General features: G+C 36.9%; 1 protein-coding gene across 3 annotated transcripts in view; it reads left to right on the plus strand.

The window, feature by feature from the left end:
• The window catches only part of PDS5A (PDS5 cohesin associated factor A), a 78,421-nt gene that overhangs the window by 12,337 nt on the left and 38,759 nt on the right, over positions 1–27,325 (plus strand). For all 3 annotated transcript variants that reach the window (XM_071743702.1, XM_071743703.1, XM_071743704.1), the window contains exons 3-8: positions 19,123–19,326; positions 19,713–19,799; positions 20,594–20,691; positions 21,150–21,276; positions 25,644–25,724; positions 26,634–26,774. In XM_071743702.1, coding sequence (XP_071599803.1) covers positions 19,123–19,326; positions 19,713–19,799; positions 20,594–20,691; positions 21,150–21,276; positions 25,644–25,724; positions 26,634–26,774 — 738 coding nt within the window. The remainder of the gene's footprint in view (positions 1–19,122; positions 19,327–19,712; positions 19,800–20,593; positions 20,692–21,149; positions 21,277–25,643; positions 25,725–26,633; positions 26,775–27,325) is intronic.

A 27,325-nucleotide genomic window follows, 5' to 3' on the forward strand; every position in this document is an offset into this window, starting at 1 on the left:
CAGAGTTACTCATTCTCACTTCTGCTGCCATTGCTGTTCATGGGGAGAAATGATTCAAAAGTTGTTTGAGTCAGCAGCACTCTCACAGTCGTAGAAACAAAGTTTTTGAAGATGAAGAGGACAAAAGTAAAAAATAGAGGCACATAGTGACTGTAGGCAGGGAGGGAGAAAGTGTAGTTGGAAAGGATGGTGTTGCTACACCAGTAGCTGCAGAATTGCCTTGTATCAAACCCTGGGATACTTAACCATGTGTGGAAGTACAGACACTGAAGCCATCGCTTTGAGCTGTGAAGTACTCTTTTTCTCTTGTGAGACATCCTTTTCCACATGCCAGCCCAGGTGTATGTGACCTGCAGGATACTGGAGTGTGGAAGTGATCCTATTACAAAACACTTTTTTCCAGGTTCATTTTCATTTGGATCAGTATGACTTACACAGTCACCTACTACACCCTCCTTGTGCTGGCGAAAGCTCTACAACAATTTTGTGGTGGCAGAACTGTTACTTGGAGTGACAGCTTAATTTGCAACACTGTGTTCATTGGCTTTGACCTTATTAAATCAAGTTAAAGTTTCATTAAGATGCACTCTGAGATTGGACTGAAGCAGTCCCACCCTTCCCTGTGCATTTTCCCAGCCATGGAGTGAGCTGGTTCAAGAAATAGATCTGTCTGAAAATTAACCTGGCCAGACAAAGGGATTTTTCAGTAGTGTCACTCATCAGTGAAATGTGTGCTGCAGTAATGGAGGGATGGGTCTGGCAGATTTGGGTTGACTCACACTACTGTAAAAATGCACCCTAAGAAATTCTTCAGACATCCCCCACCCCCTCAATTTGGTAAGGCAGTGTCTATGTACAAAATGAAGTGTATCCCTCATTTCCCAGTGCTGCAAATGCAAATGCTGTGAATGATGCACTACCCTTCCACATCTGAAAAAGAAACTAATATATAGAGGAAAATGTTCTCTTCTTAGAAACAGTTGAAGTCAGTGCAGTGTTTATGTGCAAATGTGTGGATTGTGCTGGTGCCAGTAATTTTGAACTAACCTGAATGTTGTGGAATCCACAATGACTTTTCTAATGTTTTAGCTGACAGGCTACATGATCATACCATTCATACTACTACTTGATTGTTTTAAAAATAAATTGATTTTATATTGAGGTTTGGGATTAGTGTAGTAATGCTTAGTGAGTGGCACTTTTTTTTTAGCAATGTTTCATTTTCTCCATTTACCCCTCATTGTTTTTCCCATTTCTTAAAAAAAAAAAAAAAAAAAGAGAGAGAGAGAGAGGTATTTCAGTGTTTCTCAGGCCTCCTTAAGCCCATTCACTCACAGTTCTCCACCAGTATTATGATCATGAAATGTGGTCTTTGCTGTTCAGACTGGTCTTTTCCTGTTCCACAGTCCAAACTGCAAGAATCTTGGACTGGTACAGGCCAGTGCTTGCACACTAATTTGTCTTTATGCCAGCCCTTTTTTTTTTTTCCCTGCCTCCTAGTGCCTGCTGTATTTGATTGTTCTTTAAAGAAGGACTTGTGCTGACTTAAAGGAGTTGTATCTGTCTGTAGGGGCACATGTGTGTGCATAAATACACAGAAATGAATCTTTCATTTCCAGATAATCACACATTCACAAACAAATTGTACTACCCAACAGATAGGCACCATAAATAGCTTTCATCCCCCCCAAGCATGAAATAATAAAATGCAAGTAGTAGAATCTTTCCTTGTGTCATCCCAAAGCCAGTATTATTAACACTCCACAGGGCTCATAGAAGGGACAGACCATGATTTTAGTGTTGCATATGAAGCCCTTCCAGATTATTAATAGAAAGTGAAAAGCCTTCTTCTTTAAATGTTACTCATTAACTCATATTTCTTACACTTTAGGGCCTGAGAGTTGTGCAGAAGAAAATGCTAAGGACTCCTTGATAGGCTAGAAAACCTGCTTCTCTTGAAAAATGTTTGAATGTAATTTTGTTTATTCTCGAAAGAGAGAAGTGTTTACAAAGAGCTTATACTTTTGTGGAGGTGTATTGAAATTCTGTATGCATTGAAATTCTGTAGTTGCCAAACTTTAGCCAACCTTAGAACTGAATTTCACCTGGTTTTCTAGTACTTATTTGTATATAGGAGCTTCTGTGAAAAAAGCTACATGAGAATGTTGCCAAAACCTGCTGGACAAAGTAGTGTGGATAACTTTGATTATACAGATCCTCATTTTGAAATAATTTGATGTCATCTCATGTTACTGAGTGGCTTTGTGGGTTGTTGGTTTTAGTTGTTTCATTTTGTGGCATTATTAAAGCAAATAGTTATTTGTAATCTTCAGTTTAGAAAGCTTCAAAAGAATGCGTGAGAAATGAATGTGTGAATTTGCATGTATTTACTCATCAGTAGTCTCCTGTGAATTCCGGGTTCAGTCCTTCTGTTTTTAAATACATTCTGGAGACTTTAAATGGGTCTTGATTCAGTATCTCTAATTACCTTTCAAATCCTTGATACATTAAAAAAATGATGACTGATACCATTTATGACCAATGGATGAAATGTTTAGAGGCTTGACCAGCACAGAGAAATTTGGGTACATTGATTCTAAATGCTAATCATGTTGCAAAGGAAAGCTAGATGGAAACTATAGTATTAATTCCACTAGAAACTGACTTTGTGCTGTCTTAATTTAGACCAGCATGCATAAAAAACTCTCATACCAAAAATGAAGGGCAAGATGCTCTGGTTTTCCTGGGCTGCTCCGAAATTGCTGACTGGGTGATACTGCTCTCTTACCCAAGAGGGGTAGTAAGCATGCAGGATGCAAAATGCTTAAGTTGGAGGAGTATATTCAGTGATGGAAAACTACTTTTCTACCACTTGGCCTCTCAGTACCTGGCTCACAAAGAGTCAGCTGTGTTTTTTACTGTGTCCAGTTTTGGGCTCCCCAGAACAAGACAAGGAGCTGCTGGTGAGAGTCCAGCTGAGAGCTACAAAAGATGATTAAGGGGCTGGAGCATCTCTCTTATGAGGAAAAGCTGAGAAACCTGGATCTGTCTAGCCTGGAGAAGACTGAGAGGGGGTATTACCAATGCTAATAAATACCTAAAGGGTGTCAATAGGATGGGGCAGAACTCTTTTCAGTGGTGCCCAGCAACAGGATGAGGGGCACTGGACACAAACTGGAACGCAGGAAGTTCCATCTGAACGTTAAGAAAAACTTACTTTGAGGGTGACAGAGCAATGGAATAGAATGCCCAGAGAAGTTGTGAAGTCTGAAGTCTTCCTTTTGACATCTGAAAGCAGCTCCTAAGCAAATTCAAAACAAATGTTGTAGATCTAGTGTCAGCCACGTGCAAATGGCCTCTGTGATTTTTATGTTACCCTGTGATTTTAGCACTATCCAGATAATGGCTGTGTGTGAGCAGTCAGAGCGCTGGCAAAAGGCAGACACTTAAAAGCTGAGCAAGGCAGTAGATTCAGGTAGTTTCAAGGAGGCATTTTTCTTCATCCTTCAGATTTTTTTTTGCTGGATGTTTCCCTTTAGTACTAAGATTTTTGGTCCATGGTACAGATCAGAACTTGCCACTAGTGAGTAAACTCCCAACAGCACCTTCTGGCCTCTGTGCTTTGCTAGGAATTTCAGCCCTATCCAGGTGACAGCTATTTCACATCTGGAAAGAGAAATCTGTAATTATTCTCATAATGAATTTATCAGTATTTTGGGACTGATAGAAATACTGAGGCATTTTCCTCAGTGTAAGTTTCTGGGGCAGCAACTTCTCTTCTGTGCTAATTTCCCATAAATTTAACAGTCAATTATTACATCCCAGCCTTCCCTTTAACTTGCTAAATGGCCTAATGCCCGTGTTCTAATGCCCCAAACTAAAGATTATAGTTCACAGCTTTCGTTTCCTAATCATAAATCTCAGCCAACAGCATGTTTAGGATGTTAAGTAAACTCCTGGAGCTATTAGAGGCTGATGCAAACCCCCATCATCTGTAGGCCAAAGTGCACTTCTGAAGTCTTCCTTTCTGGCTATGAAGATAAATTGCAGAGTGTTTTGAACTTCCTTTTTGTTTGTTTTTCTAAGCAAACAAACAAACGTAAAAACCACAAACCACACCCCCAAAACAACACAAATTAATTCAGAATACAACAATACACTGTTCCCTTTTTATTTTCAGGATGGAAATGTGAGAAAACAAGCATAGCAAGATACATTCCTCACTCAGTTTGGTATACCATTTCAGTATGATACTGACCTGAATGCTATGAGCATGAGGGTCATTTAAAAAAAAGGAAAACAAAACACAAAAACAGCAGAAGAACAACCTACAGAACATGCATGAAACTGAGTTTTGTTCCGTTTTGTCCTTCAAAAGTTAAAAGCAATGGAAGTTCCTGTATTTTAAGTCTTGTATAAGCCAAGATTAAGACAAACGTAAGACCTTGACATGGGATTCAGGGCCTGAAGGCAATAACTATCCAGTTTGGAGTATTTCTAGGTTAGAAAAGTTAGATTTTGGGCTTATGTATGCTTATGAAAGATCAAATGGTTTATTTGACAATCACCTGGTCAGCTAGTTGTCATTGCAGAGTTCCTGTGTGGGAGATCTGCTGTGTACTTTCATAAATAAGATTTCCCCTCCTTTTTTGACTCTCATAATCATTGGTAGTAGTACTTTTTTTTTTTTTTTTTTTTTTGTAGTATTTTTTTGTGTTCCAGTTCTTTTTAAAATCTTCAGCACATGCATGTGAACTGCTGTTGTGAGGTCACTGCAGCTGAGCGAGTGAAGTTGCATCTCTGTTCCATTTTTTTTGAGTCAGAGAAACAAAAGCAAAGATGATTTTTAAACAATGAGGCATTATTTTTGCACGTGGCTTCAGGCCACTTTAGTCCCAGTACTCTTGATGCAGTGTGTGCTGTCTTGTATGTCCTGGGCAATCATAATTATTTAGACCAAGGCTTTCTGCCTTCTCTGTGAGTTTCTCAAATTTCCCTTTGGTACTGTCTCACAGCAGGTGCAGGCATTTATCAGATGACCATATCCTCTGCCAGTGGGTACTTAAGATATGTTGGGCTTGGGATACAGGTTAGTTGTTTCAGATGTCTACTCTTATAAAGGAAATAAGTTGCATATTTGAGCGATTTTAAGTGAAGGCAAAAGTTACTCTGCTGCCATGTAGGCACTGTCTTGAGATAGTTGTGTTGTATTGGTAAGACTTATTGAACAAGTTTTAGTAACTCTACTATGAGAGTCTTAGAACAGTAAAAATCAGTGGGTAATAAAATAATAAAATACTCTTAAATAAAATACTCTTAAAACAGTTGTGAAAGTGATTTGGGGGGGTATAGCCTTAAGAAATGGATTGACTTTCATTGGTTTCTCAAGTTTTTTCATAGAGAGGGTAAGTGATTTTCTGGATGAACATGACAAAGGGTTCTCAAATACAGAGCTACCATATTTCAAGTGCTTTAAATATGTCACACCTTGAGAAATTTTCTATGATTCATGTTTTCAGCAGTCTTTATAAGAGTGTTGCTGGCAGCTATTTAAATTATATTTAGTAAAATCATGTAATTAAATGTATCAATTTATACATTAAAATGTAAACAGTATATTTTCAAATGTTGACTTTTCAGCCTTTAACTTTGATAAGTCTGCTGGATTTGAGGTCTTCCCTTAATAATTACATGGGGTGGTTTTGCTTTTATTTTTTTCAGAAAATACAGTATTTTTGCTTATAAAATTGACTTGTTATGCTAACTGGAGAGTTTCATAGTAAAGCAGAAGTGAATGTAGAGGTTAAAATGGGAAAACACTTCATGATGCAGGTGATGGGAATCAACTTAGCAAGAGTGGTGTGGGGAATCTAATGGTGGGTTCCTGATATCTGTAGCTGGAATGGTCATAGCATGCAGTCTTAATCTGAAGTCTTTTTCTAGCAAAGAAAGGAAATTGCAGTGCTCTCTATGATTTTTGAGACATCTTTGTTCTTTACTTCTTTTAAAGAAGTCAGATGTGTTTTGAAAACAAAAAAAAGTCTTTGCAATAGCACTTCGTATCTGATTGCCTGTTTCTTATCTGGGCAAAATCAGTAGCTATAAAACTGATTACACATGAGGAATGTTGAGGGACAGGTACAGAAGTTACAGGCATATTCTAGATATCCGCAAGGCAAGATTTAGATGGAACTGATAGGCAAAATGGTTGCAGAATTCTTGCAAAGGAAATCGGGAGTTACTTAAAGTTCTCAAAATATTAGAGAATTCCTGTCCAAGACTGTATTAGCCTGAAATGAAAATAACTGTAGAAAATGAACAAAATCACCACAACTCAGGAAGGTGACATACTGTTTTTTAAAATAGTACTGCCAATTTAGAAAGGTATGGCAGAGCTCTGAAAAAGCAGTAGTTTGTTTTTCTTAAGCAAAAAAAAGTCTAAGTTTTGAAAATAGTATGTGTCTTGGATGGGGAATAGTTTTCAATAAGCTTGCTGTAGATATACAGCTTGAAAATACTATTAAATGTTTAGCAAAGTTATAGCAAAGTGAAAAGCTATGACTGGTGATTGGGTGTAACATCAAGATTAATCAAAGAAAACCAGATATGAGATAAGGGACATGAATGGGCAAAACTGCTTTTTTCTGTCTTTCTTTTCCTCATTCTCCTGCCTTTGTATTTTCTTTTTTAAGTTTTCCTTTTCTTTTCAACATAGGACTGCACTTCACTTCCATATCCAAAATGGAAAAGTCTACATTCTTTTGTGAAATACTGCACCATAAAATGAACAGTAAAGTAGTAAAAATAGCATCTTAAATACTGTCACATAAAGTCCTCCAAAATTATTTCTGTAAGTAAATATTCAATCTGAAGTATTTCCACACTTTTAATATTGAAAATTATGATGGTAATATTGCAAGTTAATTTAATGAAGACTTTTCATACTAATTTTTGCTACCTACATTACAATAAAATATATAGTCTTGTCATGTTAATTTTCCAGGCTTAGTTCTGAGAAACCAAGTGTCCTCCATATGATCACTGTGTCTTCAACATCAATTCTGTTGCTGAGCACTGTGGATTTGACTTTCATGTCCTTATTTCAGCAATATTGGGTGTCTCTTTCTTTTTCCTTTAGTCTCCCGCCCCACTTTAAATATTTTTTTTAAATGGAAATTTTAATTTTTAAAAAAATATTATTATTTTAACATGTATGAGAAGTCAGTCTTTTAATTTTTTGTTATTATTCAGAGTAAAATTATTTAAACTTACTGAAGGAATTCTACCAATACAATACTTTTCATGCAGTAATTATACATAATTTTCTTGTTCCTTATTAAAGAATTAAGTAAGACTTACAGCCAGGAAACCACTGTAGATACGTTTCAGATCCAATTTTTAATGCACCATTTCCCCCTCTGCTTTAAGAATTTCCAAAAGCTTTATTTTTAATGGGGCTACTTAAAAATAAAATGTAACACCAGCCTCACACAGCATAAGCAATTTTCTGCATTTTGATGTCAGTCCATTCTAGAGTGACCTATTTTGGGGCTTGCTAGCTGCTTAAAGAGAAAATATTTCTTTCTGTAAATAATGCATATAATAGTGCTCAACAGGTAGCAAAATTCCTTGGTGAATTAGTGCTTCATTGGAGAAAGCTATTCTGTCTGAGCTGAAATTTTTTGCAGAGTGTGTCTGATTTGGTAGGTGCAGTAGCTGGTAGCACCCCCAGCTGCTGGCTGACTTTTGCTACAGCGAGATGAACAAGAATGTCCATGGCATCCAGTGCATTTTGGGGAGCTGTCTCTGGTTTGATGTTCCATTGGTTAGGGATTTTTTGTTGTTAGTGCTGGTTGTTAGTGATAGTTTTATTGTGAAAGATCAAAAACTTTTTATAGTTTGAGGGTTCCGATTTTTCCCAGCCTTTCACATGGGAGTGGATACCCACGTCTTCTGCATTCCAGATGATGGCTGTTAGTATGACAGCTCAACTAAAGCTCCTGTAAATGACAGACTGTGATGGGTTGGCCCTGGCTGGATGCCAGGTTCCCACCAAAGCCACTCCTATCACTCACCTCCTCATCTGGCTGAGGGAAAGAAAATACAACAAAAGGCTTATGGGTGCAGATAAGGACAGGGACATCACTCTCCAGTAACTGACATGGACAAAACAGACTGGACTTGGGAAAAATTAGTTTAATTTATTACCTAGCAAATTGGAGCAGCATAGTAAGGAATAAAAACCAAATTTCAGAATACTTTCCCCACCCCTCCCTTTCTCCTGGGCTCACCTTCACTCCTGATTTCTCTGCCATCTCCCCCCCAGCAGCACAGGAGAATGGGGAATGGGGTTGCAATCGGTCAATTAGTCAGTCAGAGGTTGTGTTTGCTGCTCCTTACTCCTCAGGGGCAGGATTCCCTGCATTCTTCCCCAATTCAGCATGAGGTCCCTCTCATGGGGAACAGTCTTCACAAACAGTGTGAGTCCTTGCCATGGGCTGCAGTTCTTCATGAACTGTTCCAGTATGAGTCCCTTCCATGGGGTGCAGTCTTTCAGGAGCAGACTGCTCCAGCATGGGTCCCTCATAGGGTCACAAGCCCTGCCAGCAAAACTGATCCAGTGTGGGCTTCACTCTTCATGAGTCCACAAGTCATTCCAGGAGCTTGCTTCAGCATGAAGTCCTCCAGAGGCTGCAGGTGGATATCTGCTCTGCCATTCATCTCCAGGGGCTGCAGGGAAACTGTCTGCCTCATCATGGATTTCACCACATGCCTCACAGGACTTTCAGCTCCAACACCTGGAGCACTTCCTTCTCCTTCACTGATCTTGATGTGTGCAGAGTTGTTTCTCCCACATCTTCTCACTCCTCTCTTCAGCTGCAGTTGCAGTTTTCTCTCCCCCTTTTCTTAAATACGTTACCATAGAGGTGCTGCCGCTGTCACTGATGGGCTTTGCCTTGGCCAGTGGCAGGTCTGTCTTTGATCCAGTTGGCGTTGACCCCATTGGATATGGGTGAAGCTTCTGTCAGCTTCAGTCATCCCTGTAGTCCTGCTACCAAAACCTTGCCCCACAAACCCAGTACACAGGAATCCAGACAAATTTCCTCAGTGCCATTTCATCATTAGGTATGGGTTCGTGCTGGGATTTCACATGATTGGCCTAAAGAAACCAAAAACCAGTGCTATGGCTGAAGGTGTTTTCTTGTTCAGCTTGTTAGCTTGTGCTACTGAGTGCTATGATGGTATTACATGTAATTGCCAGTGACTGAACAAGTTCAGTGAAAGAAACTAAATTCTTTCTTATGTCACAATCTGTGCAATCAGAGCTGAAGATCAAAGTGCAAATATTTTGCAGAATTTTCTGCTTCAGTGGAAGTTTTCAGCTCACCATGATTTACAAGATTGCTGAAAAAGAAAAGCTGTGTTTTCTTGGGAAAAAATATCCCTATTTTTGGTCTCATTTATTGGCTGTGTTGGAACACAAGCAGAAGGAGAGCATGATGTGCTTTATACACCCTTCCCTTCTGGATGACTGAATCTGGGAGACTGTACGATGTACCACGGGAGGCACCTACACTGCGGTGTAGAAATGGACATAAATGTAGTCTTAAAAACAGCAGTATTGCTGAGACCACAGCCCTCTAGTTGTAGTTTAAAGTGAAACTCTTAACACATTATTTTGTTAGGAGAATTGAGCCAAAAGATTCACTTCAAAATGAATCCTTGCAGTCAGTTCAAAGTAGAAAAGAGAATGTCGTTGTTTTGTTTTTCCAACACCACCTTCTCTTTGGGAGAGGAAATGAATTATCACACAGCAGTGAGCTGCTTATAAAGAATCCTCTCTCTCACATCTGGAGGCTATTATCAAAGTACTTCATATGGAAATAGAAACTCCTTCACTGTGGGGAATATGCTTTTAAGAATTTTTTCAGCTTGCCCCAGCCATATATAACACTTGCTAGTATACCTAGGGAAAAGTACTATTTAATGAAATGCTTCTAACTGATGATGTCTTGAATTATCATTAGAATGTTTAAAGAATAGGTTCTTTTTAGTCCCTCTGCAAATGCTCTTTTGTTATGTATCTATATATGTGGAAGCAGTTTCTGGAAACTTAGAAGGCTTTCAGTGTTTTAATTTATGAACCTTCTTTAGAGTACTTAAACAATCATTGGATTTTGGCAGGAAAATTGAAAAGAATGCTTCTATAAGACTTTCCATTACTAAAGACTAGATACTACCAAAGACTAGATTGCTTTTAAAATAAAAATCGGTGCTGTTGCACCCCAGTCAAATAATGGATGTATAAGAGGTGATGAGTAACATGAATATGAAGAGATAATGTGCTGATACGTAGGCGCACTGTCTCCTCTCGTTATGTGAGAAGAAATATACACACGTTGTTAGAACAAACTATTTGATCCACAATATTATAGCTTGTGTAAAACTAGGGTAACGAAATACTTGGAGGATTTCAATATGTCCAAACTATATATCTTAACATTTCTTACATTGAAATGACTTCAAAATGTCTTGGGTTGAGTAGCCAAGTATTGCCACGCATCACAATAAGAGTGCGAACAAAAAGTAGATGTAAACAAATAATTTTTATTTAGCAACAATCCATACAGTCACTCTGCACTCCTGAAAACCTTTTAGCTGTTTAGGAACCAGGAAACACAATGAGGTGGTTTGGTTTGGTTGATCATGACCAAGGAGGATTTCACAGAATTCCCATCAAGTCAAATAATTTAAGTGAATGGAGTGAATCCAGTGGAAGCTTCTGGCTTACTGTCATAAAAGCAAGGTGAGGTATAGTGAGAGAAAGGAAAACTCTTTGCTGACTTTATGAACTTTTAAAGGACTTAATCAGGGAAGGTTGATGCATCAGTCTAGACCACTCCGTGAAATCTTTCACTGAATAGTTTCTCTCAAAAAATCTAATTGAACTTAATGGTGCATAAGGAGCCAAATGGTAAACACTGTGAATATTACGCTTCTCTTGTATAAATTAGGCATGTGTGCTCATTTGAATAGTGTGCTCTGTGCAGTACTGCAGTTGTAATGAACATTTGCCTTCAAAGGTATAGGATAAGGATGTGGTGAGAATTGTAAGAATGTGGAAAACAGTGTAGAAGTGATAGTCTAACAAGGTAAATTGGGAATCTCTGCTGTTTTGGGTCATGATATTAACCCAGGAAATATATAATTAACTTAAAAATAATAAATCAATTGATACACTGGATACAGGTTTTGCAAGTGACCATAACAAAATGCTTCTGAGACCTCTAATGGAAAATGATCAGTGATCACGTTATGCTTATGCTGGTTTCTAAAGAATAGAGGTAAAGGTATATTTTCTGGGGGAATAGTAGGATTTGGGTATAGCTGCCTGTTTCAGGCATGATGTACTTGCCACTAGTAAGGTTGAATTTTAAGAGATTATATCCTAGAAGGCTAAATTAAATTGTTCTTCTCTCCCTGGCCTTTGCCACTGAATTCTGTCTACCTTCCTTTCTCCTGGTTCTGGAACATCTCAGATCTGTCCACGGTCTAGCTATACCTTTCAGAAAACTATCCATGACTTTTTCTGAGGAGATTTTCAATGAGATGAGTAAGTTGAATTGACTCATGGAGTTATTTAACAAGCATTGGGACCACTGCAAAATACACAGTGACACTTCATGGCCAGAAGCAAGGAAGGATCAGTAATGGGGAAGGGAAAATGAGGTGGTGGCATCAGGAAGTTGTTAAACTGGATCTCCATCATCATGTGGAAAGAAAGCCATAGCTACTGGGAGAGGGATTTGAATAGTGTACTGCTATGACTCCTGGCTGGCAAGCAGGTCTGAATTTCTCCCTATGCTCCATCTTCCTTTGTTATTTTTTTACCCTATCAAATATGTATGGAACTGTAGCAAGATCTCCAACCAGTCAGTTAAATTAATGACAACAGCAAGACTTCACAACAATCCATCACCTCCTTTCCAGTTCATTGTTTTTATTGTTCACATATACCTCCTGCTTAATTTGTGCAACTACTTCTGTCTAGCTACAACACTGAAAAATGTGAACCCTAAAAAGTAATTGTTTGCCATAAAGGGAAATCCTGTGAGAGGACAGTGCTTCAGAGCATATGCTTCTGTGGTCAGAAAGTAGCCCCAGTTCTCAGGCTGGAGATGCTGCTGGCCTGTTTCTACTTACTTCTACTTGTAGTCTTTTTCCAGTGCATAAATGGTACTCCTGTGTTTATGACATATTGAGAGAGAGGAATTTGGCTGTTGTCTTGGTAGTCTAAGCAAACCAGTCTCCTAGTGTCCCCTTTTGAGACTCCTTTAGTAGCCACCTTCTGTACTTTTTTTGTTTTGAAATTTTAATTTTTTTTTTTTTTTTTTTTAATCAGCAGGGGTAATCAAACCTAAGTGATTTGTTTCAAATCAGCTTTTTTTTTTTACTAAACTGTATTGCTGTTTTTTCCTTTCCTTGACTGGAAATACTTCTTTTGTCATATCCTGCAATTGCATTTTCATTGTTTTCATGCACATAGCCTGTTGGCTCATGATCTCTTTACAATTGCTTAATAAATGTCCATCTTTCTCTTCTCCTGTTGTTTCCAACTGATAAGTGCTCAATAGCACAAGTTTTAAGCATATGACCACTAGGCAATTATTAATTTGGGTATTTCTGTTCTCATATAGTATCCTGTCCTCTATTGCCAGTCCCTAACTGTTGTCATTCTGCTCCATTTCAGTTTCTTGTACCACAGTCTAACAAAATTCTCCACCAATAAATTGATTTTTAAGATTAATATTTCTTACACATAGTTTAAAGGTTTAGGAAGAGACTAAAGAGGCAGTGTTAAGCTTAATCTCTTCCAAAATCCTCAATTTTTGTGTGGCTCGGTGTGGTGCAGTTCTTGACAGTCAGACAAATTGCCTGTCCTGTTCTTCCTTGTCTGAAGAGCTGATTATCAGAGGAAGTGTGTCAGGTTAGCAAAGTAATTACTTTTTTTTACTCTTACCCTGTTTTTCTTATGTGTTTGTTCAGCCTTTCCCAGTTAGATTTGTGTTATAAAATTCTGTTAATGTCAGCCTGTTGGATATCTTGGCAGGATTCTCTTTCTTGGTTATGAGGTTAACAGTTGCTGATTTTTGGCCGGCTGGTGTCCTTGTTTGGGTGTTAGTTTGTTGGTGTCGTATTGATCTTTTTTTTTTGTTTCTAATTTTCATTTTGCCTTGTTTGGTGATTGTGGCTGATAGACAGGATTACAATCCTGTACAATCTAAGGGAGACTAAGAGAGACCAAGACTCTAATCTAATTTTTCATGATTTAGAGGTATTTTTTTACAGATATCTGAACATTTTGCTGTTTTGCAATTAGGTCTCAGTGAAAGAATATAATTTATTGTTAATAGCTAATGGTAAAGGTCACCCATAATGCTTCTTAAATCTTGCAAGGAAAAACCATAAAAACACTGATGGCAGAGTTGAAAACTGGATAATTTGTGTGTATTTTCAGTCTTCTCGATGTCTTTCTCTGTGCTCTGGAGAAGTCATCTGGTCTCATTTCAATTTGGGGAAGTTTTACCACTAACTATTTTTTGTATTTAATCTTAATATTGAAATTAACTTCTAATGCAAATGGTATCAAATTCTCTAAGCTGTTAAATTTATTAATTTGGTGATTTGGTGATTTGTTAAATTTATTAATTAAGGTTAATTTCAGATTACTCCGTATCCTTTGGTGGTCTGTTTTCAGGTCAAGGCTGGTTAAATGTTGCTTCAGTGGAATACTATATGAATAAGCTGTTGTAAGAACAGTAGAACAAATGCAACCTGCACACACCTTCCCCATGCTGTTGTAACTAGCTTGGAGGTTTGTGGTTGTCCTGCCAGCTGCAATAAAGCTTTCCTACCTCTGCCTGCTTCTTCCTCTCTGCAAGCACTGTTCAGGGCTTTTCCCTATCTACACCGATTACTCTGTCCACTCCTTGTGTTTATGTAGCTCTCACCCTATACTGCTGGATTCATCAGTGTATTTCCTGGTTCAGAAACCACTCACCTAAAACTACGTGGTCAATAACCACAAACCAGGATCTGAACAGCAGAAGTTAGTGTTCCTGTCTGAGGCACAGGAACTTGTCTGTGTTCAACAAGCTTGAAGGTCTTGCACAAGCGCTGCATGCGTCTGAGTCACGTAAGAGCAAGCTACCCTGCTAATTTACTGTCTGTGAAAACAGACTGCACAGAAACTGTATATGAGGTGTAAACAGACTGTGAACAGCGCTTTGGTAACATCTGGACTGTGTTTCAATGCAATGCAAAGTCTCAGAAGAAGCTGCAGGTGGAATTGATCTCTCCTCGTTTCAGGCACCTGGTCACCCTGAGATGCTTTCATGGTCAGCGTAGAGAGTTCCAGAGAAAAACTGAGTTGACTTCTATAGATGTCATGAAAGGCTTTGGTGCTTAAATTCAGAGGCAGTCTGTGCATTTTTTTCCAATGGATGAGCCCACAGTGACTGGCTTGCACAGTGCATGATTTTATGCAGTCAAATGAACACATCCCTGAAGGCTTTAAATTGTTCAATTTTCAGTATGTCCATAATGTGCTAAGAGTGACTTTTCTCTACTGTTTGAATTAAGACAGTTTTCTGCCATCTCCAATGTTATAATCGGAGGATTTCACTTAAATGTCTGCAGAGCCTGGGAGGGTAAAATCTTATACTAGTAATTGGAATGTCAAGGTATTGTGGTAAAAATGGCAACAGTGAAAATTTCTAGAATAGTTATAACACTTGAATTTTGGCAAGGGAACTGAAGTACCAGGATAAGTGATAACTTAATGCAGATGCATTAAATCAAAAGCAATGCAGAATGACTTTAATTGTAAATGTCAGTAGCTGTATTTTGTTTACATTTACTAGCAATTAGTGTTTAAATTGAGTGCTTAATTGTTTGGAAAAGAATGGATGATGTTACATTATTTTTTTTAATAATACTGTTCTGTCCTTTTTGCACAGAAAACTGTAACAATTTTCTGTGGTGGAAGCTAAGAGTCTGTAGGGGTTAGTGTCAACAAATATTAGTGCTCCAGCTAGGGTTGTTTTGACTGTACAGCAACACTTCAGTTAGACAATAGTGCTGTAATTTGAAAAAGTAGTGAGTTCCTGTCACAGCTGAATCACTTTTTCCTGGAATAAAAATTGGCTTAGCGTGATAGTAATTAATAACTAACTCTGAAATAACTGCTTCGTTCTGCTGGAGAAATATTTATGTAATTGTTCAATCAAAACTTTGGGAAATTGAGACTCCTTTTAGATGTAAAATGAAAACCTTAATATACAGAGGAATTGGGATGGAAGGTTGGTTGTTTTGTGGTTTTGTTTTTTCCCAAGTAGAAAAAGGGTAGTTAAAATGGACATGTTGGTTACAATTTGCTATAATAAAGTACCTATAATATGAGTAAGTTTAGTAACAAGGGTTTTCTTAACATGCAGATTCATATAAAAAAATATGAATCTACTATAGTACTATATACTATTGTACTATAATCTGTCTGGCAGTAGCACTTCATGTCTCTTCTCTGCAGTTGTATTTTTTTCTTCCCTGTGGTGCTATGAAATACTAAGCTCAATCTTGAATTTTTGGGGGCTTGTTTCCCTCGTCATATTCCCTCATTTGTTGCATTTGCATGTATCATTAGTTACAAAAGTGGTTTCCAGTTTGGGTTTAAAAATCAATGAACTTGAAATTATTTGGACACTTACTATACAGTATATATAGTTTTTCAGTTTCATTAGCAGATTGTTTTAATAGGTCAATTTATATCTGTCACAATTAGTACCAGTATTGCAGTGGTATAGCTAAAAAAATTTAACTGTGCAAATCTTTCTGAACCAATAAGGAGCAGCTCTTTACAAGATGTTATAACGTCTTCATAAGATGTTATCAAGATTTATTAGACATCCAGACTGCTGCATTTTTAAATTTTTCTCTGTATTTTTTTAAAATTCCTCTGCGGAAGCCCATAATTTGTAAGAGAACATGTATAGAGTAAAAAAAAAAAATGTACAGTGAGTGGGAACTATGACAACAATAAACTTTAAGAAAGATCTTTGGGAAAGGCTATGTAAGTATGCTTAACTTTATATGTTAATATTTCTATCAGTTCTATGTATCCCAAGTAATACCAGTCCCAGGTGATAGAAGTAACTAGCACTCTGTATCTTGTTTATGTGTTACTTTCATTGGTCATATTATAGTGTATCTTTTGTGTACCCCATACATATTATTACTTGTATAGCTTGGTATCTGGGATCTGAGGTAAGAACCAGTGCAGTATTCTGTTCATGGTTTTGTGTACACTGTAAACAGAATGTCACCAGAGATCTCAGTATAAAACAAAAAAGACAGCACACAAATACAAGCAGATATGAGACTATAAAGAAACAATGGAGGAAACATAACATCAGTATGTTAAATAGCAATTGCAGTTTGCCAGAAGCCCAATTACTGCCCAGTTTTTGTTTTCTAATAGAAAAGAAATTTCAAGGAATGCTTTGCAGGGAAATAGAGGGAGGTTTTATGGATGTTTCCTGCCAGTTCCTTCTGAATGCCTAGGAGAAGCTGTAAGGCTGGTGTATTTTCAAAGAGGCCAAAGACCAGTTTGATTACTATAATGCCTTAATATTGTAACGTTTTGTTAACAAAGGGGAAAGCTGTGTGAATTTTCACAGTACCATGCTACCTTGTCTTGTCTGGTTTTGATATATCAGAGCAGGCATATATGCAAGATTGATTCATCTTGTCACATGAACTTGAGAACCCAAAGAGAGATCTGAATCTAGGAGAATATTCTGGTTCTGAAGTTTACAATATACGTAGGGAGAAAGAAGATGGGGCTTACAGCAAAGAGCAGAAGTTCATTTATACAGGTTATCTATAAAATCAGTAAAAACACTGGAAGAAACTTTAGTAGGACAAGTTTATATGGTACAGATGGCATTTATCATCTCCAGATGATATCGTCTCCAGATCCACAGATATTTTAGTTCTTTCTGTGCAGTTTTTAAAGCTTTCAGTAATAGTTATCTGAATTCCACGCTGCAAGTCAAGGCCATTATTCCTTGTCCTGCTGCCAGCATCAGAGTGTGGTGTGGTTTTTTGGTTTTGCATCATGATGGTTTTTGGTGTGGTGGTTGTTTTGCTTGTTTGATTCTTTTTTTTATTATTGTTATTTTTTTAAGCCTTCTGTATTGAAAGATTTTGCTAGGTTTTGAAGTCTATGTTGGGTTTTTTTGTTTGCTTGTTTGTTTTTCCTTTAAAAAGGAAGGACAGGTGATCTGTGACACTATGAAAGACATACCTATGCTGTCAATAGGAATGTTTTGTCCTGTCAGCTAAGGCTTCAAAATACAGCTTAAGAGTAATTTTAAGGAAATAGCTAATGCAGGTGGAATATGGATTCTTATCAGCTGTGACAATAAAGTTATCTTATATTCTGTGTTGATTCCCCTCTCTCCCCACCCACCCCACCCCCTCTACTGAGTTTTTGTTTTGCTATGAGTTGCTTCCTTAAGGAATGCACTTGTACCTTTACAGAAATTGAAGCAGATTTTTATAACATAGTGATGGAAATGTTCCTGTCGAATGTTTAGACTAATTTTTAAGATCTGAGCTTAAAACTGGGTTTCAAAAATTCAAGGAGGTAGTAAAGCTGAAAGCTGGTGTTTTTATGCTGAGGGCAAGGGCATGCTTAATCATGGAGGAGCAACCTTAGTATCATTAGAATGACACAATAGCAGAACTGTGGTAAAAGGTGTGGTTATTAGCTACGTGGGCTCACTCTCCTCATGTGTTCTACGGTTAATATTCTAGAGGAAAATTTGATTTACCATTCTGTGTTTTCTCTGTACCTCTTTAATGGGTATACTCTGCATGTAATGGGTGTAATAAGTCCTCCTGGAATGCAGTATTGCTGTACTTCATAATTTTAACTGTAAGGATGCTCAAGTGACATGGAAGTATGGGACACAAGGACTGGTTTGACAAAGATCATATTAAGAATGTGTGGCGCATCTCCCAGTTCTCTGTTAATATCCTATCTGTATGCTTCAATAAACCTTATTCCAAAAGTAAGTGCATCTTATTTCTTCAGGTTTTCACTTTCAGTTTTGCCAATTGATTATATTGAGATGTTTCCATTAACTGGGGCTGTAGAATACTTAAACCATTTTGGTGGCATTTAGTAGATCTGAGCTGCACTAGAGGAAAGAAGGAAATCATGTATTTGGTATTTTTCATTATATAGATAAGGCTATAGATGTTGCGGCGAGCCTTCTCTCGGGGACACGGCTCTTCTCTGGAGCTCTCTTGCCGTCCCTCTCCTCAGGCGTCTTCATCTCTTTATCCTTCTGCTTCTGGGAGCATGCCTTTTATCTTGCCCTTCAGCCCCGCCCATTTCCGGCTGGGGCAGGCCCTAATTATTGGGCACAGCTGGGCCTAAGCTCCCAGTTCATTATCAGCGACACCTGAGGACTTGTGGTTCTCTCTACATATAGATGCAGTTTTCAGTATGCAGAAAGAACATACCTGCAGTGTTAGACATTTTACATAAGGAATTAAGTTCTTGTCTGGTATCTTCTCTGGTACCCAGTAATTCTTGATCTCTGTGCCTTGACACAGTCAGCATAAGACTGGCCTCTTAAGTGTTGGCATAGCTCTTAAAGTATCTGCATTATGCTGTGGCTCTCTATGTGCTAGGCCAGATTGCTTGTAGCCCCTTGTGCTGTCCCTGCTGAGGCAAACCCACAATATGAGGTGCTCTGGGGCTGCTTTGGTGATGAGGTGCTGCCATCTCCAACTTCACCAGTGTGCACCAAAGTAATCCGAGCTGCAAAGCATTTTTCATTGTCTTACTGTAGAATGCCAAGTCCAATAGGCCTTCAAGTATCAAACCAACTTTTTTCTCTGACGTTTGTCCTAAGGAAAAATAATAAAAAATAATTGTAGTACTAATGTGATTATGTAGTGGAACATGTATTGGTAGCATTGCATCCTTTTAGAAAATATTGTTTAGTAGTTAGAAGGCACTCAAATGGGTGGGTTTTTTCTGCTTTTCAGATGGTGGTAAAGACCTTCATGGATATGGACCAGGACTCGGAGGATGAGAAGCAGCAGTATCTCCCATTAGCCTTGCACCTTGCATCTGAATTCTTCCTCAGGAATCCTAATAAAGATGTGCGCCTCCTTGTAGCATGTTGCTTGGCTGATATATTTCGTATCTATGCTCCTGAAGCTCCATATACTTCCCATGACAAACTAAAGGTAAAAATGCTCTATGAAATAAAGGCTTTCTTCCTACCTCATTTTTCTAGTGAGGAAAAAGTATCCACCACTACTCCCCCACCCTAAAAAAAAAACCACCACCAAAAAAAAGTGGTTTACTCACTTTTATACTATTGCTCAGTCTTATTAAGGAGATGCTGGTTTAGTCCTGTGACTCAGTGTATTGCTTTAAGGTCCAGAGATGTGTAAAGGAACACTAGATAGCCAGTGTCTGTGTTGGTGATAGCTTTCTGCCAGTGCCTGAAAAGGGCAAAAAGATTTTCTTATATCATGAATTTGTAAATGTGGGTAGTTGTCACTGATGAAGGGCTGTATTTTTACTCTGCTGAATCAAGCTTGTAACTGCTTAATCATCTTTTTGACAGGACATATTCTTGTTTATTACAAGACAACTGAAAGGCTTGGAGGACACGAAGAGCCCTCAATTTAACAGATACTTTTACTTGTTAGAGGTAACACATTATTTGTAATTTTTAGCAGATGATATTTGCTCTGTAAGTCTAAGAAATGTAATCAGTCTTTTTCCAGGTGTGCCAGTATGCCTTGGAAATTTCTTTAATGAGTCTGTTGTGGTTTACAGAATAAAAGTTCAATAAATTGCTTCTTTTAGCAGTTAAAATTCTGTTTGTATTTAGGAAATTCATGCAGCCTATGATTAAGAACGTAAGATGATTGGTATTTTTTAATATTTGGCCTTTATCTTATGATTCTATAAATTTATTTTTTTTGTATCTTGCACCCTTACTCTTATACTACCTCATCAATAATTTGAAGTGCTGAAGCGCATTTACATTAAAATGCAAATCTGCTTATATTTGTGATGTCAGAAATACTACAAGACTTTGGTTTAAAAACATTAGAAAAGCCTACTCTTGGCAAGAAATGCATATTTTGAAGCAGTATCTTGTTTGTAAACCTTTTATTGATGTTTAAAACTGTATTGTTTCATAGCACGAAGAAAAGAGCCAAGAATTATGGACTTAATATATCAACAATTTATGTCAATCTTCTTTATTCATAAGAAATCAGATGATGCTATATTTAGGTTTTCTCTGGATGTATGTTGTAAAGCTCCTTTGTGTTAAGAGCTCTTTATATGCAAAGCAAATACTGTCTCTTTCCCCAAAGGGTTTACAATCTATTGTATAATATTTTTCCTTAAATAGGAAAAACATATCTACCATTGTTATGTTTATGTGACTTAATGTCAAGTTGTAATATCCTGAATATTCTATTTTTGTTTTAGAATTTAGCTTGGGTTAAATCTTACAACATCTGCTTTGAGTTGGAAGATTGCAATGAAATTTTTATTCAGCTTTTTAGGACTCTTTTTTCAGTTATCAAGTAAGTAGAATTACTTCAATTATATTAAACTGTCAAAATATCAGTTTTGGGGGAAGACTGAATCCTTGCATAGTCTACAAATGCCTATGCCTGCAAAGATCAAGTTGTTTGTTCCTCCAAATGGGGGGGTAAAGGAAAACCAAATGAATGCAGATTACTGACACTGTGAAGGGGTGTGTGTCTAAAAGCAGGCATCAAAATTTCATCTCCATTCTGAATCATTTATCTACATCCATAGTCATTATTTCTTTTTTGTTTCACTTCTTAAAGAAAAGCTGGGGTGTCCCAGGTTTTTGAAACTTCCTATAAGCATGGAAAGGCATGTCAAAGTTGTTTTGAGATACAGGGAGTGTAAAGAAGGGGAAGATGGAGAGTGTTTAACATTGTTTCTTAGCAGTACTGCTAGTATTTGTCAGGGTCAGAAAATTTAATATTGTTAATATGCTTTTTCATCTTAGTAATAGCCACAACCAGAAGGTACAAATGCATATGCTGGATTTGATGAGTTCTATCATCATGGAAGGCGATGGAGTAACTCAGGAGCTGCTGGACTCCATTTTGATTAACCTCATTCCTGCACACAAGGTCTGCAAATTAAAATACTATAGTATTATAACATTATAACAATTTTTATTTCCCTGTTGTTTATCTCTCCACACACTTTAGCCATTATGACTGCTTTTCCATCATGACTGCTTTTTTTTTTGCCCAGCCTTGTAACAATGGATTTAAAATTTCCTTTGGAAATTATTTGGTACTGTTCATTATGTTTATTAGCTGTGTCTGGATTATTCAGTATCAAGACATTCTGCCTACTTGCTACCTCAGGAACTCTGTACTGAAACAAAAATAAAGTGTTTTCAAGCAAATGTAATAGGAAAACATACTATCTTAAAGGTGGTGGGTCCTAGTTTTTGTGTTTATTGTTTTGGGGTTGTTTCTTTATTGGAAAGATGTGAAGTTTGGGGGATTTTTGGTTTGGTTTTGTTGTGATTTTTTTTTTTCTTTGAATTCTTTTGTTTGTTTGTTTGAAATTTAATAAGGAAAAGAGGGAGAGGGAAATTACTTCCACAAGTCTTCTTTGGTGACTTGTTGCTCACCTTAGGTTGACCATCAGGCATCCCTCTACCTCCCTTGTGGTTTGGGTCCTTTTTTCCCCCCCCAGTGTCTTTTCTCTTTTTATTATCTTTCCTTGATTATTATCTGAAGTGTAGTACTTTTTTTTTTCTTTTTTTTCAGTTAGTAAGTTGGTTGTTTTGTTGCATCATATATTCTTCTATGAGTTCCATAAACTTTCTGCCTTTCAGAGAGTTCATCATCCCTTTAACTCACTTACAAGGAACACATTCCCACACACATGCCCCAGGCCCTCTTTCTAGAGGAGTCTTATGAGAGCCCCTCTTACCAGATTGCTGCTGTCACACAGATGTTGTCTTAGCCCAGCTACACAGCTACTTCAACAGGTTTTTCAGAGACTCCCACTTCACACTGAGCTTCATGAACTGTGACTGATGCTGTCCTTCTGGATTCATTGTGTGGTTTATAATCTGGTCATTGGGTCTGCAGCTGAGCTTTTGAAGTGCCTTTACCATAATGGCTAAATATAGTTTAAAGGAGAATAAACATAGCTCCTTCAGCCATGAAATCTAGGATTTGAGGGGCAGGCTGGTGTTGCCTTGCACTGATGGAGAATATTCCCTTGCTAAAATGCTTGTCCTTCTTTCTGAAAACTGTATTTATTAATTTTAAATAACGACAAAATAAAAGCAGCTCCATCCATGACTACATAATTAAAGCTAAATTAACACTTGAAAGCAGGGATTATTCCTTTGGTTACTAAAGAGGGAAAATTCATGGAAATGTAAAGCATAGAAATGTGGCCATTGTCACAATGTGACTAAGCTGTGGCCATTGTCATTCACCTGTGAAATCTCAGCAAGAGGTGTATAAAAGTATCATCTGAGATCAGTTTACATTCCTTCTGTCATGATCATGAGATGGGAAAATCATATTGTCACCTAGTTTTTAATGACAGCAAGGACACGATGTCTTATTAAAACTGTTAACAGGAAGGGAGGCCTCTCATTCGTAACAGTAGAAAAAGAGTATTTTGAAAATATGCTGTTCTTAGTAAAACTAGTATACTATACTAGTTCTTGTATAGTATGTAAACAACTTAGTAAGTTGTTTATAACAAATTACAGGCAGTAGAGCTCATGAGTGGAAATTGAGTAGTGGGATGTGTATGTCAGGTTTTGGGTGGTGCTGTTAACAACGGTGGGCATGTCTCTGAGGATTCAAAGATCCAGTAAACCTTGTACCCCTGAACAATGTGTTGTGAGTTGATGTAGGCAAAGTAAAAGTGAGTATTATCCTTTAACATTGCGAGGTTGATCATATAATTTTGCTGAATGAGGGAAATTCTTGAGGATGGCTATGATAAAGAGGGAAGTAAACAATATAAATATTGGATGTGTCTCTTTAGTGGACTGATGGCCAATCCTTACTGGCTCTTGGCTATCGTGACTGAGCAAATAATACACTGTAGTCAGTGTTTAGTATCACATTTGTGTCAGTATTTTGGCCTATCTAGTTTGTCCTATAACAACAGAACTTCAGCTACTGATTTTCCATGGTATTTAAAATTAAAAAAAAATGCAGAAAGTTTTTCTGTCTGTTCTACCTAGCAGAGTTTGACTGTAGTAATTATGTTCTCCATTCATGAACACATGTCCTATAAAAATCTGTGATTATATTAATTGTATATCCTTTGGTGTGTGAAACAGAAGCATCCTCACTTGAAAAGCACAGTTTAATTTTCTTGTGGAGAGCTAATAATAACAATACCTTTTTTGTCCCTGAAAAGCAATTGAACACTGGTCATTCTCTGCTATGACATGATAGAAGTATCAGTTTGACAAGACTGTTTAAGCTTAGTGGAAGTTTGTCGTTGTAAAGGATCTGAAATATGTGGTTTGGATAAGGTATTATATTCCTTACTAGGGTTTTGAGTAGGTTTTGTGTTGCCTTGGTTTTGTTTGTTTGTTTGCTTGGGTTGGTTTGTGTTTTTTGTGTTGGTTGGCAGTTTTTTGTTTGCTTGAATTGTGTTTGTTGGTGTTGGGGTTTTTTTGTTTTGTTTTTTTTTAAGATGCCTTACATTGCATAACAGTACTGCAGTAAAAAGATAAATATGCAAGTACCTAGACAAGAAATAGTCTACCTCAGCATCTAAGTTACATTCATTTGTACCTCCGTTATCAGTAAAGTGGCTTTACTGTACATTACAGTATGGTATTTCACATTTTGCTCAGACCAGCTGTGGCATCAAGGTGTAGTCCTTTTTGTTAACTTTAAGACTGGTGCTATTTAGTGAATATTTTTTTTTATACTCTTCATGTCAAGGTTATTTTTTAGAAACATATTTCATGGATTTAAAATGAGTATTTTCCTCTGTATCCTCTGCATCATGGTAGATCCAAACTGTCAAGGTTTTTCTTTCTTCTAACAGATTGATTATTTGTTTTTTATTATTATTTATGAACAGTTGTTTATTTTATCAATATATATATATTTACTTTTTAGACTGTTTTGGTGTTTGGTTTTTTGGAGGTTTGTATTGTTGTTTTGGTTTCTGTTACATGTTTTCGGGGTTTTTTTGTTTAAGTTGTTGAATTTTTATGTTTGTTGGTTTTTTGTTTTGTTTTTGTTTGGGTTATTTGTTCGGTATTTTAAGCTCTGGTGTACCTCTCCCAGGACTAGATTGCAGGAAATCTTACAAGTTCTATTGAGCATCCAAATAAAACATACTGTCTGTATAAGGTTGGCAGTCCTTTAGTTTAATACAGACATACCTGCCAATGAGATTTTAATCATGGTCTGGTTTGGAGAGAAACTGTTTTGTTCTGAATTTAAGAGCTTATACGCATCTCTGTTCTATAATGAGACATCAGTTTAGTGCCATGGTGACTGAGGAAGTATTCAAGCCTTTGGCTGTTTGTTTCTCTTTACTATCAGTTGATGAACTGTCTTTTGGTTTGTCATCTCATCAGCTGAAAGAACACAAGGGAGTCATTCTCAACATAGACTTGCCAAATACTGCCTTTCCAAGAATCAGTCATCCTTAGGGTTTATGTGTATTTTGTCTGCAGTCATTTGTAATTTTCAGGGCAATCAGCTAATCCACCTTACTTTTTTTTTTTCTTTCTTGAAAACCCTGCCTCCAAACTGCATTAATCCATCAATGAGATGAGATATTTCATCTTGGATTTGTGCAAATTTGGATAGTCACATTTTTCAGACTGTGCAGTTATATTCCTTATCATGCTCAAGACTTAAGAGAAACTATGTTCAGATTTGTTATGTTGCAATCAAACATTTATTTGGAAAGTTTGCAGCTCACTCTGCCCAAAAGCAGGTGATTTCTGTGAGCTATCTCAGAGCATGCAGTGCAGTCCATGAAAAAGTCAGCATGCAGATTTACCCTGTAGACAAAGCTGAACTTTGCTACAGGTTGTACTTCCAGTGAATATGTGAGGGGGAACAAAAGCATGTTCAAATAGGACGTTCATTTTTCAGTGCCAAAATTCATTGCATGTTAATTATGCAAGTATGCAGGTGTGGTAATGTTTCTTCAAAATTTTTTATGTGATTGCATGTGAAAACTTCTTGTAGACATGAATGTAATGCTAAAGGTAACAACTGAAGTGATAAAGTATTAGAATAATGTGCAGAAAGTGATGGGTTTTGGGGTAGGTTTCTTCTATGTGTGTGAAAAACTAGTTTTAAGATCTTCCTGATCTGTAGTTGTGGAATTAGAATAACTGAACTAAGTTAGCTTTGAAAACAATTAGCTTTGTCATAATACACTTTCCTTAAGTCATGGTCTTCTAAGGCTGGGAGAGAAAAGTAAAGTAAGCTAAAATAGTTTGTCTCTTTAATTTTTTTTCTTTCAGAACCTTAATAAACAAGCATTTGATCTTGCAAAAGTCCTGTTGAAAAGGACCGTCCAGACCATTGAACCCTGTATTGCCAATGTATGTGAACAAATTAATTCATGTTATCTAGAAGTAATGTGTTCTTGTTACTGCCTTGATTATTAGAGATTTGTTTTTTAAAAAGTATTGTTTGTAAAACTAACATTTTGTAATACAGCTCCAAGAATACCATTTTCCAAATAGGATATTATTAGCTTGGTTATTAAATGAGTTATCTGAGGTGATTCAAGTAAGTGAAGAGGAAATTAATTTTTATGCGTTATCTAATAATATGTAGATCAAGCATATTAAAATTTAATTTAAAAAATCATTCATATTTTAGGCTACTTTATTTTTTTCCTGTTAGATCAGTAGCAGTCATACAATCTTAGACCTTTCAAGGTTGGAAGGGACCTTTGAGATCATCCAATTCCAAACCCCCTGCCACAGGCAGGGACACCTTCCCCTAGATAAGGCTGCTCAGAGCCCTGTCCAGCCTGGCCTTAAAAACTTTCAGGGATGGGGCTTCCTCTGGGCAACCTGTTCTAGTGTCTCACCACCCTCAGGGTGAAGAACTTTTTCCTAACATCTAATCTTTCCATCTAAGAAAATTAAATAGAAGATACTAAAATTTTTTTCTCTACTTCCACTGGATAATTATGCATTTTAGGATAAAAATTGTTCTGCTAACTGTTAATTTTACTGGGGAGATGGTTATTGATATTTTAAATTGTCAATTTACTATGAATTAGTTGATCCTGATGGAACTAATAGAACTACAAAGTATGTTTGTTTATAACGTGCTTGAGCTAAAACTGTAATGGAAAAATGCTTTGATAGACTGAAAAAAGCATATTGAATACCTTCCATTAGAATTAAAGTATTAGTGACACTACATTAGAAGAATACTTAAATTAGTACTTACATTAATGAATGAAAATATGCTAAATAATGTTGTTTATATTTCAGTTTTTTAACCAGGTTCTGGTACTGGGAAAGTCTTCAGTAAGTGATTTATCAGAACATGTGTTTGACTTGATACAAGAGCTTTTTGCCATAGATCCTCACTTACTGCTTTCTGTCATGCCACAGCTTGAATTCAAGCTAAAGGTAGGTTACAATGTAGCTTTGGACAAGTAATAAAATTTGTGTTAATATTAAAGAGTGCAGAGCTATTGACTTACCAAGTGTTCTGCTGGAGGGATAAAAAATTTATATCACTTGCAAGATATTTGTATTTATCAGACTTAAAGATTAATGTAGTATAAAAGCACAGACACTGCAAAGTTGTATCCAATTACATGCTTTCTGTGCTTGTGAATGTGTATAATGCAGAGAAAATATATATTAATTATAGTGATAAATTCATATGACTTGCTGCAAAAGTTATATATATCTAATCTTTGCATTTGACTTGAAATTTATAAAGTAGTTAGGCTTTAGTTGGCTTATCTCATAAAATGAAAGTGCATTAACTTGAATATTGATTAGCAGAAGTTTCTTTTGTGAAATAATGTTTTAATAATATACATAGTATATGCAAGTATTTTCTCAGATTTGTCATAGCCAGCTAATAAGTCAGCTGACTGATTTTGAATCCTTGGAAATAATTTATTTATCCTTATTTAGGGGGTTGGGTTTTTTATTTTCAAAGCTCTCTG

This window comes from Heliangelus exortis, chromosome 4, assembly GCF_036169615.1.
Source record: "Heliangelus exortis chromosome 4, bHelExo1.hap1, whole genome shotgun sequence".
NCBI lineage: Eukaryota > Metazoa > Chordata > Aves > Apodiformes > Trochilidae > Heliangelus > Heliangelus exortis.